Source organism: Paramisgurnus dabryanus, chromosome 3 (genome assembly GCF_030506205.2).
Source record: "Paramisgurnus dabryanus chromosome 3, PD_genome_1.1, whole genome shotgun sequence".
In the NCBI taxonomy this organism is placed as follows: Eukaryota; Metazoa; Chordata; class Actinopteri; order Cypriniformes; family Cobitidae; genus Paramisgurnus; species Paramisgurnus dabryanus.
Genome location: NC_133339.1, coordinates 33,852,082 through 33,864,086, shown reverse-complemented (window position 1 = coordinate 33,864,086; position 12,005 = coordinate 33,852,082). Strand labels below are relative to the sequence as shown.

Genomic DNA, 12,005 nt, shown 5'->3' with positions numbered 1-12,005 from the left:
GACACACAATAAAGTTTAAATTAAAGTGCACCCATTTTATTGCAAAAAAATATTTTGTGTATTTGGGATAATATGTGTTTGTGTGGTCTATTGTTCAAAAAAACATTATTTTGCAAATACCGTACATTTTTGTGGCTCCACATATCATGTCTTTCTGAAACACACTGATTTTGTACAAAGCTCATTGATCTAAAAAGCGTCCCTAATTGGCCAGCTAACCTGTACGTTGTGATTGGCCTGAATACCTCTGACGTCAGCTGGAAATGTGACGCTCCTTACCATGTATGAAAGATTCGCTCAACAATGCAATGTTTACCTTGGGTTATGTAATTTTTGCATATAGTTAACAGGTACTAATACACAAAGGAATTGTAAAATCATGAATCAGAGGATAGGTGCTCTTTAATTCAATAAATTAAGTGGTTGACAAAATTAAAACCCCTTAATCTTTGCTTCATGGACAGAAGTGTACACGCACAGGAAATGAAAGAGCAAGACTATAATGCAAAATATTTTTTTGTCAAGTAAATAATTATAAATCCTACAGAATGAAGATAATACTGGTAGGCTACATACATGAAGGGGTGAGCCTACAATATCCTCAATGTGGATGAAGCACGCATCCACACACAAAGAATTGAATAAGCCTTTTTGAGATTTTTTACATTTTCCCAGTCAGTCACTGTGCAGAGAACACACACAAACACTCCAGTCAGGACTGAGCTAGATTGATGAAACTCATACCGCACATGCTTAGTTATTCCCATTTAATTTTCTAGAGGAAAGCAGCCATATGTGACCGTTCCTTATTGAAGCATTATAATTTCTTATTTCTCTTAGCTTCTAAAAGGCATAGCTAACATTGTGTCAGAGCTATTGTGTCAAAATAACATAACAAGTTTCATCATGGCTGTCACTGTAAATTACGTTTTCAGTTCATTCTGTAGCAGCAGAACAAAGACAAAAGGTTTACTGTAGCAGAGATGCTTAATCTTATTTGAATCTAATAAAGATTGCCTGTAATCATATTTTGTTATCTTTGCACAGTCTCACCCAACACAATTTGTTTTATTCTATGACATTAGACTTGTGGTAAAAAATCTACAATATTGTTTAATTGGTTTAAGCCTGTGCAGACACTGAGAACTAAAGAAGTCGTTATTGATAATTCATGAAATTGCTAGTAGAAATCACAAAAAACACCATGCCAAGTAGGACTTATTTATTTCACTGTGTTTAATTGAATCAAGATTTGTTTGTAAATGTTAATCTTTTATAAGTGCATTTTAAGTTTAAACGTTTAATTTTTTATTTTACATTCAAAACAATGGAGTCATTGAATTAAAAATAGACTGCACACAAAACAAGGGTTTTTTATATGGTGTTTTGGCATTAGGCTTGTTCGACTTCATGCGGCGCCGCAAGAATCGACAGCCGCATTACGTCAAAGTACCGCGAGAACGATTAGAGAAATCATACGAAGTCTAATTTCGTTTAGCTCTCGCGGTACTTTGACGTCATCCGGTTGTCGGTTCTGCATGAAGTCGAACAAGCCTGCAAAAAACCATGTGATTGCCCAGACTGCGGTTGGTCTTCATCGCTGCCGCTGAGAAAAGTAACACGTAGCATGTGACAACGCTGTCTGCGTGGTTTTTTAATTTTTATCTATGGTTTTATTGCTGCTGGTGGACGATATTTTACATCTATTGAAAGCTTGTAAGAACAGTGAGCTGTAAAAATTGTACTATCTTGTCAAACTAATCTGCAACGTGTTGTCTCTCCGTTGACGCTCCGTGTAGAGGCGGAACTATTAAATCATGTGATGTGCTGTCGGGACATCACAGCTGACGGAACAAAATAATGTTCATTCTTCTACAATGTATTGACATGTTTTTGTTATATCTTGCTTAAGATGTATTCTGCCGCAACGGAGAGTTTAATAAAGCAGGCAAGGTAAAACTATTTTTTATATATCATATCAAATTCTTGTATGTTTTATGCATAGCATCCAGTACTTTACAAGTCGCGTGACTGGTTGTTTTTGCCACAAACCCCTACTTTTCCAAAGATTTTCATTCAATGTCACATTTACGTTCAGAGAAATAAAGGAAGATGAGTTGCAGAAGTTTTATATACGAGTCTTCAAGCAGCTTCACGCCAAAGATCTGGGCGGAGACACCGTGGACTCACTGCAGAGACTCCGTCTGATACTTTCTGCCACCAAATATACCAGAGAGTAAGCAGTAAGGTCTAAACCTTAGGAAGTTTGCATATTAGTGAAGTACAGAAGATATATTTTAAGTGAACACCTTCTTCTCCATCAGAATTCCATCAGATCTGGTGATGAAGCTGCAGACAATCCTGTGCTCTTCTGCCTGTCCAGAGCAGCTTCATGTTTTGTCCTGCTCCATACTCCGGGAGATCTTTCTCAGTGTGTCCAGCCTCTCTAATCTCAGTCATGACCACAGGACCATTAGCTATGTGGCCAGTGTTGTTCTTTCTCAGGTGAGGCACAGGCAGCACTCATGTTGCACTTTTAAGTTGTGTTTACTGTATGTGGACTCAAGCAATCATCTTAATTTATGTAGGCTGGAAATAAAGAGACGGTGTTGCCTCTATGCCACCACTTGCTGAAAAGCTTGGAGTCTCGACTGTCTGAGGGCCAGATCTCCAAACATGCGCTTTCTATATTATCCAGAATTATCAGTGTTTATCCGGATATTCTTACAGATGGTAAGATTGCACCAATGTATCACAGTGGATCCTTTAGTCTGGGGTCAGTGTTTGTTTGCTCCTTGAAAATCTATGCTATCTGCACAGCAATTTAAAAGGAGTGTGTGTAAATTTTAGGGCCATCTAGTGGTGAGATTGGGAATTGCAACCAACAGCTCACCCCTTGAGTTGATCTTCTTATAATAATACTGCCCCATTATCTGCACTATTCAACCACGGCACTGCAATTTAGTGCAGAGAGGGAGAAAGTGAGAGAAAATAACAACTTATTTTATAAAACATATATTAACATATATTTTGTTGTCATTAAACCCAGATCAAGTGAATCTTGTCAGTCGTAAGATGGTGGATTGGTTGCGATATGCAAGTATGCAACAAGGAGCCTCTGTGTCCTCTGGGGGATTTTTTAGTGCACCGAGAACACGTCAGGTTGAGCATGTTAAAGCATTAAGCTCACATACTGTTTATCATTTTACTGATAATTGATGTCAATGAACTGATGGTTACCTGGCATCATTGTCTTTTCATCAGCCAGCTCCATTGACTGAGGTGGATGGTGTGGTAACCGGGGATTTCTTCACTGTGCTGTGTGTGGGTCAGAGCTACACCGATGATCAGTGGATGAACATGTACACGTTCTCCATGATCAGAAATTGGCTGCTTACTTACGACACGGATGGGACTTCAAATGCTGAGACAGGTAGGGTGCTCATCTGGAAGCCTCCTAACTCCTCATTCCTTGCCTCCTCATGGTGCACTTTAAGAATAGAGATGTCCTGACTCCTTCAAGATAGAGATGCTCGATTGGTTTCTGGGTCGTAGGACTTAGGAGCAAGGAAACGAGGAAGCATATTAAGAAGCACCCGAGTTTTGAGTTAGGGTGATATTGTTACTTTGTTTACCACATTAATTAGAACATGTCATCTTCATATTCCTTGCGGAAGTGTTTAATTTTCCCCTATCAGAGATTTACTTTGTTTTATGTAGTTAAGTGTAGATTGGATTTCTCAAGACTGGATTTTCATTTTTACTAGCTCTACTAAAAAGAACATATATTCAATCACAGCACCAAGGTAAGATGCATATGAGATCTTGTATGCATATGAGATCAATGTAAAGACAGTGAACTTTTTTCTGCCTTAAGAAATCAGAAACACCCTTCACCAAATCATTAACATTTCTCTAATCAGAATAACAAAGCTCTCATAATCCACATATATTTACTGATTGCTGTTTATATGAAACTGATGTTCAGAATGACATGCTAACTTACTGTATACTGTAAAATATATGATGACCTCAGATGCAAAAGCCACTAAATGCCAACTCTGTCAAAAATCCTCTTGGCACGTATTATATGTTTTTTCAAATATTTGCGCTTCAAATTCGCTTAAAGCAACACTATGTAGTTTCCATGTAAAAATGACTTGGCTCCCCCATGTGGTTGAAAAGCGCAACAGTGCCTGGTATCAGACACTCTTCTGCAGGCAGGGGGAGGGGCGGGGCTGTGTGCTCTACCCTCCACCGCCACTTTCAGAGTGTGCTTGTAGCAGCTAGGAGGCTGCCCAGGTTGCAGCAACAGTACAATTTGTCCAGTTAAAAGTTGTTCTATCACTGAAATAATTTTAGAGACATTATTTAAAGGTAAAAAAAACTACATAGGGTTGCTTTAACACCAGCCATTCAGAAATTCCAGTTTGTTGGCAGAATCCATTAAGAGTCTATTAAAAAAAAGCTCATTTACAAGAAAACATGTCAGACGCACTTATAGGGTTTTGCATCTGAGCTCTTTATATATGTCCATTTTTTTAATAGTGTGTTAAATGGTATTTAGTATGCATTAAAGTATGCATCCTCTTAAGTCCTAACAAATAATAGAGTAAGTTGATACGGTTTCCTGTCATTCATTACAATAGAAATACAATACCATATAAAATTTAAAATATTTAAGAATAATGGCAAAACACATATGTAACTATATGAATTGTGTTTGAAAGCATTGAAAACAATAAAAAAAATCTAAACTGTTTTGACATCTTCAAAGTAGTCACCCTTTGCTTAGGGATAGTTCACTCAAAAATGGAAATTCGGTCATCATTTACTCACCCTCAAGTTTTTACAAATCTTTATACATATTTTTTTTGTTTTGCTGAACACAAGCGTAGATATTTGTAATCAAGCAGGAAACAGGAGCACCATTGATTTCCATAAGCAAAATACTATGGAAGTCAATGTTGCTCAAAAACAAAATGATTACAAATGATTTCAATTTTTGACGTGACCTTATTCAATCAATATTAAAGATATGAACAAAAATAAATTTGACACACGATTTTTGATAAGACAGGCACATTTATTTTGTTGGCAGCCAGCAATCATTCGTGTGTAGCCTATTTAAAACAACGGCAAGAATTACGCTAACGTTAGCGGTTTTTATATTGTAAGTGCTGAGGGGTTCGTTGTAACACAGCGTTACAATTAACCCTGCTGGGTCAAAATACTTTCAACCACACCAAAAAGTTGCTAAGAGCTGCAGACATATTTCAAAATGATGTTATGTTTTAGTCAACAAGACACTGATTAATGACAAAGCGTTTGATTTGGTATCTTAAACACCCAACTTAGAAACCGAAAAAAACATATGATGAAAAAATGTACTTACATGCCACCAAAACACTCGTTCATCAATAACTCTCTGGAAAAGCATTATACATTTCCAAAAATTTGCGGGAGACCGTCTTTTGGCAGCATGAAACAAATACAGAAAAACCAAAATGCTCAACCTTGTGCGACAATGTAAACAGTCCGTGTTACAACTAACCCTGTGTTTAGTTTTTGCCCCGCGCACCCCCACTATAGAAAGTCAAATCAAATTTCATTGTGAGTTACAGTACACAGTATGCTCAGTATACACAACAATGAAATGTTTTGACACACTTTAAGTTTGATGCTCGGCCACAAATCCTTTAAATACAAGAAAAATGTGTCTAGTAATAAATACCATACTGCAGAAATAATATAAGTAGTAAAGTAGTATGTCATTCTGAACATGCCACCTTCCTGGTGTCCAGTGCTAAACCCTGCATCGTCATACAGATCCTGTTTGTTGAAGTGTGTGCTGTAATATGCAGTTTTGTTAATGCAGATGATCGCTCGGAGGTGGACAGTTCAGTGATGTCCATGGTGTCAGCGACATCCTCCTCAAGCCGACTGCTTCCTCCCAAAGAAAGGCTGAGAGAGAAGGCGTTTGAGTACTGCCAGCGGCTCATCGAGCAAAGCGACCGCAGTGAGTCATTCAGATCTTTTAAAAACCTTTATTAAGGCCACATTGTATGTGCTGCTTAACCTTTTTGTTGTTTTTAAACAATGCAGAGGCCTTGAAGAAGACAGATACAGAGCTACAGAAAGCAGTAAGCATAGTTATACTTATACCAAAAGTGTGGGATAACTTTTTGGACCCTACTGTATGCTCCATATTAACTCAATATATGATTATTTATCAATAATGTTAATGGTGTATATTAAATGGCACGCTAGCAGACCGTGACTCTTCATTGTTGTACAGTGTATTGTTGAGGCGGTCTCTATAATGGACATCATCTGTGGCGAGGACCCGTCCTATGTGTACCGTGCTTTTCCTTCCATCAAAGCCCTGTACGGCAGACTGAATGGAGATCTGGCCTATACCAGAGCACTGCTTCCCATCGCTCAGTTCTACCTCAACCACAGTAAGTCACACACGTCTATCCAGAATCTCCGATAGCATGACATCTGATAAATCTGTGCGAATGTCTCTGTGTTGCTCATCAGGTGAGATGGCCGCGGTGGATTCGGAGGCCGTGTTTCGTCAACTCTTTGGCCACTGTCCTGCCGAGCAGTTCAACGAGCCTATGCTTGCCTTCGAATTCACCCAGTTCTGCCTTCTCAATGCCAGCACGCTGCAGACCAGAGTGACCGGCTACAGACAGAGCTTTCCCAACCTCCTGAAGGTGATCTCTTGTTCCTGTGATTTTTTTTTTTTTTACATTATATGCTAGTTAGTGACATGCTAAACGACATAACATGTGCTATGTCTAACAGTTCTTGGCTTGGAACAGCCCCGGGTTGATTTCTGAATTTGTAGAGCTACTGCCATCATTGGTAGCTCCCGATACAGCCATTGAGTTATTGCACACCATCCTGGATCTGCCCTGCTTAGCAGCAGCCTTGGACCTTCAGCACAGGTATATGTCACTTTACTAAGTATATCGAGTAAGGAATAATTGACGATGAGCTGTTGAATTATTCGCAAATGATGCACACCCAATGCAGCATGACGTAAAGCGGAGTTACACCACGGATGTGCATTATTTTCAGATAATTTAAAGGACCGGTGTCAATTATTTCTCTTATATCACAATAGGCTTTATGCCCAGCTGCACTACTTCCTGAACTTCAGCCAGCTCCTTGTTTCCTGTCTGCCATTATTGGACAAACTGATTAATCCAGGTGTGTCTGATTATTGTTGTTGTGACCACTGAGGTCAGGCACACCTGGATTAATCAGTTTGTTTGTGACTACTGAGGTCAGTTTAACCAGTTTGTCCAATAATGGCAGACAGGAAACAAGAAGCTTGCTGAAGTTCAGGAAGTAGTGCAGCTGGGCATAAAGCCTATTACCACAGACATTGCTATGGGGGTTATTTAAAGATATTTCACAGGTCAGGTGTGCGTTTATCGAAAAATAATGCATACCCTTGAAACATTTCTCAACCAATCAGAATAAAGCATTTAAGTGTCCTGTGGTAATAATGGTGAAAAATCTATTAGTGAATAACATTAGTTGATTGTGCTGATGTGATCTTGCAGGTCAGCTTTCTATCAAACCTCGTGGGACCAGCAGGGGGCGAAAGTGGCTGCTTGTCTGGATGCCTTCCGCCAGCCATCACACAGAGGTCTGTTTCTGTACATCCTCAGACCGGAGGCCGGGACTGGAGACACTATAGACAGGTACCACGTAACGAAACGGCTAGGCTGTTGTTCTACTAAGTATGTATGTTTGGTTTTGCCACACGGCATATTATTATTAATTTTACTCTTTTGGTTATAGGTTGAAAATGCTTCACGAGATCTTAGGTGACATGGCAGAAATTCCACGAGTTGTACGGTGCGCTCAGGTTATCCCGGTGCTTCTCCATGTGTATTTCAACACTGTCACACAGGTAACGTTTAGGGCTTATGGTGTAATTTTATATATATATCATTATATATAATTTGATTATTTGAATATTTGAAGAGTTTGGTTCCAAAATGCAATAAATCCATTTTGACTAATTTTGGTAAAAATGTGTTTTCTATACCAAAAAAGTGACAAGATGAAAACCACTATTTTCTGTTACAAACTTTCACATAGCATCTTTAGGTTATAAAAACATAAAAAATTCTAATCCATATTTTTTTTTCAAAATGGTATAAATCTGTTGAATCAATATATAAATGTGCATTCATATTTGCCATGTTATATTCATTTAGTTGTGGTATACACTGATTGAAAATAAATAAACATTAAAGGGATAGTTCGGCCAAAAACGATATTAAACCCATGATTTACTCACCCCCAAGCTGTCTGAGTTGCATATGTCCATTGTTGTTCAGACAAACACATTTTCGGATATTTTAGAAAATGTTTTAGATCTTTCAGTTGATTAAATGTAATGTTTTGGGGTCCACCCATAGTCCACGACCTTCAAGTCCAAAAAAAGTGCGTCCATCCTTCACAAATTAAATCCAAACGGCTCCAGGATGATAAACAAAGGTCTTCTGAGGGTAATCCGTGCGGTGTTGTTGTAGAAATATCCATATTTAAAACTTTATTAACGAAAATAAATACCTTCCAGTAGCGCCGCCATCTTAGTCGCGTCCGCATTCAGGATGAGAGCTTACGCAGGTTACGGAGGCTACTCTGCTGCTGCTCTGTGCCCCCGCCCTCCGAATTTGTCATTCGTCACTAAGAAAAGTGCGTACACTACGCTAATACTCTCTCCTGAACACAGAGGAGTCTAAGATGTATTTATTTTCGTTAATAAAGTTTTAAATATGGATATTTCTACAACAACACCGCGCGGATTACCCTCAGAAGACCTTTGTTTATCATCCTGGAGCCGTTTGAATTTAATTTGTGAAGGATGGACGCACTTTTTTTGACTTGAAGGACGTGGACTCCGTAACTTCACATTTAATCAACTGAAAGATCTAAAACATTTTCTAAAATATCCGAAAATGTGTTTGTCTAAAAAACGATGGACATATGCAACTCGGACAGCTTGGAGGTGAGTAAATCATGGGTTTAATATCGTTTTTGGCACAACTATCCCTTTAATAGCATTAATCAAAACACTAACTTTGTCATATTAATAACACTGTCATTGCTGCGGTTATACTTGGGACTTCGTCGCTGAACTTTTTTGACAGCAATCATCTGTAAAATGTTTTGGTCCTGCTCGATTTTTGTTGAATTCAAGTAAAATGATGAAAAATTTTTCATAAGATCCCCTGAGATTTATGTGTTAGCATGACAGAAGCTTCATGCTGTCGTGTGAGAACAAGCAACAGCTGACATTTTTCCGTCTCCCGAGTGCCTCTCACGGAAATTATTCGATTTTGATGGCTTACGTTTCTTCCCCGCCACAGAAAACCACCACAGGTTTGTCAATGTATTCTTTTGTTTTTGTTTGTTTGTTGATCATGTAGTATAAAGTAGATGAGGAAAACTAGGATTCTGTGTGTATTCAAAGCGCCGCCATCATTGTTTACAATGCGTGGAATGCTGCGCTGTGATTTGTTGAGGTGATTTATTGCATTCTGCAGAGAAGGAGGACTGGCGTTTATCGAATTTTGGGGAAAAAGGGAGAAAAAAAACAGAATAACACGGCGGATATCGGATTTGCATAAAATTTTAATACTGACCAAATACAATACTGATTTTGGTGGTAACAATTTTTTTTTAAATGGCGTTTTTTGCGTGTTGGAACCAAACTCTTCATACACAGATATGTATAATTACTAATAAACAAAACAATTATGAGATAATAAATGGTGTTTTATTTATAATAAAATGTCACTGTAAACAACTCTATATGCAATATGCAAACAAATTTTCTTTGTTGCACTGTTTCTTATTTGTGTTTTAAAGATGGCAGATCAGAAACTGATGAACCAGCTGATGCTGGTGCTGCTTGAGAGAAGCAGTCTGCTGTACAACATCAAGACATTCAATGCTGAAGTTCAAAGGTCAGACATTTCTTTTACTTTTTATCTTATGGCTATTTTGTTTTGGATTAACTAAGGCCACCATACATTAAGGCTAGAGTATAGTTTGTTTAGCATAGTTTATTTGACTCGTACCCGTACACATACACTTGATGCCTACATATACTTTGCATAAAACTATACTTCAGGTTTAAGATTTAAATACTATGGATTTCAAATGGAAGTACGTTTTTTTTTTTTTTTTATAGGGTGTTCAGCACTCACTTGCAGACCTTGTGTAAACTCTACCCTCCACTGATCGTGGATCAGTCCAGAGAGCTTCTGGATTTCGCTGGTTCCCCTTCAAACATTTACAGTAAAGAAGACTTTTATACTCATGTGGTGAGGACAACAAGAGCTCCGTGATCATTAAAAACATGCCTGTATATTAGCTCTTAAGGTGACTGTGTTTAATGTTTTCATGCAGGTGTGGGTCATCGGTGAGTATCTGTCTGTTTCATACGACCCCCGCTGCAGCGTCGAGCTCATCACCTCTTTTTTCGAGAGTTTGGAGGCGGTGCTGTTTGAGATCACGCAGGTGCGACAGTCAGCCAGCCCCCCGAGTTTCTCCCCTCGACTCATCACAGTGCTCATGACCACATTGGCGAAACTGGCCACACGAAGTCAGGACCTCATCCCCAGGTACACCGTACGGGTCCAATCTGAAGTTCATCTTTATTGAGACTTTAGCCTAAAAAAAAGTATATATCTTGCAAAATCGTACTTTTACTATCTGTCTGTTATATTCTCAGGGCGTCGCTCTTCCTGTCTAAGATGCGTCTGTTCGCTCGCAGTGCTCCTGTGATTTCCTGCTACAGCGAGGAGGACACTGAGGAGATCATCACTCGAGCCCATGAACTCATTAATCTACTCAAGTTACCAAATGTAGCTCAGTTTGTGTTAGCCCCTGCAGCGGGAGTGGACGGCCCCCGCTGGCACAGGGACACCAACACCTCATTGCCTCAGAGCATGAGAACAGTCAGCACACTTCTCCAAAGACACTCAAGCTTACTGCCCACATAAATCCTGACTTCTGGATTATACTGAGAGACATTATATCTGAAAGACGGAGGAAGAGACGACATGAGAAACTAAAAATGCTAAGCACAGCGACTGAACACGAGTTTCAGTTCTGCTTGTCTTCTGGAGATTGAGACAAACAGGAGGCAGGATTTGTAATCAAGTTTTTTTTTCTTGATTTATTGATATGATTGTCAGAGAATTGTCAATAAAATTTAAACATTGTGCATTCTTAGGTTGTATTGATTAACGCCACTTAGGTTTTTAAAAGAAACAAAACTAACAATACAGCCATCAATATATAAAACATAAGACATCTGATATTAAAAACAGTTATGTCTGCATTCACATGGCATTAAGACAAAATGGGTTACAGTGCTGAAAATTAGTTTTCGTTACAGATGCTCCTTTTGTTTTTTATTTTCTAGGTTAAATACAAATGGTGCTTTGTTCACAGGATCATTGACATACATACATACATACATAGTTTGTAAAACCAAGCAAAACTCAAGTTTACAGTAATGCACTTGTGCAGTGGATAGAAATGAACATACAAATGCACACTCTTCCTAAACTTTACCCAAGTGTGATCAAAACCCAAATACAAAATGGCACTTTCTATGACCATGTAAAGCCAGTCATGTTGAAGCATGCAAGGACTCCAGAAAGAGAGCAAAAATGGATTAAACTTCTTTCACTTACAGTAGTAGTCCTGCTGCTTCAATGAAGATTTCAACTTCCTGACCCAATAACACATCTTTATACTTAATGTAAGTACTTTAACCAAAACAGACGAAACTGTACACCTCTGCTTAAGAACACATCGAAATCTTGTGCCCTATAGATAGACAGACACTGTAAGTGCATTAGTTTTTGTCTTAACTAAATTACGAAACTAAATAAATTGTCAGCTGTGGTAAACAACAGCATACCAGATGTTGTCTTGTATCGAACCCAGAACTGTCC

The 12,005-nt window shown here is 38.6% G+C and overlaps 1 protein-coding gene across 2 annotated transcripts; it reads left to right on the top strand.

Annotated features, from left to right (window-relative positions):
- Window positions 1–1,696: 1,696 nt before the first annotated feature.
- On the top strand, window positions 1,697–11,928 carry ap5z1 (adaptor related protein complex 5 subunit zeta 1). Of its 2 annotated transcripts, XM_065255407.2 has the most exons (18): window positions 1,697–1,953; window positions 2,099–2,236; window positions 2,325–2,505; window positions 2,589–2,733; window positions 3,050–3,162; window positions 3,265–3,433; window positions 3,768–3,806; window positions 5,879–6,019; window positions 6,106–6,143; window positions 6,299–6,461; window positions 6,544–6,722; window positions 6,814–6,956; window positions 7,581–7,721; window positions 7,822–7,933; window positions 9,904–10,001; window positions 10,229–10,361; window positions 10,447–10,661; window positions 10,772–11,928. In XM_065255407.2, exons 1-18 carry the CDS (start codon window positions 1,913–1,915, stop codon window positions 11,040–11,042), a joined length of 2,460 nt encoding a protein of 819 aa, XP_065111479.2. In that variant the 5' UTR covers window positions 1,697–1,912; the 3' UTR covers window positions 11,043–11,928. The 2 variants fall into 2 exon arrangements, with proteins under 2 accessions (XP_065111479.2, XP_065111480.2); XM_065255408.2 differs by lacking the exon at window positions 3,768–3,806 and having other exon boundaries at window positions 1,700–1,953.
- Window positions 11,929–12,005: the final 77 nt, after the last annotated feature.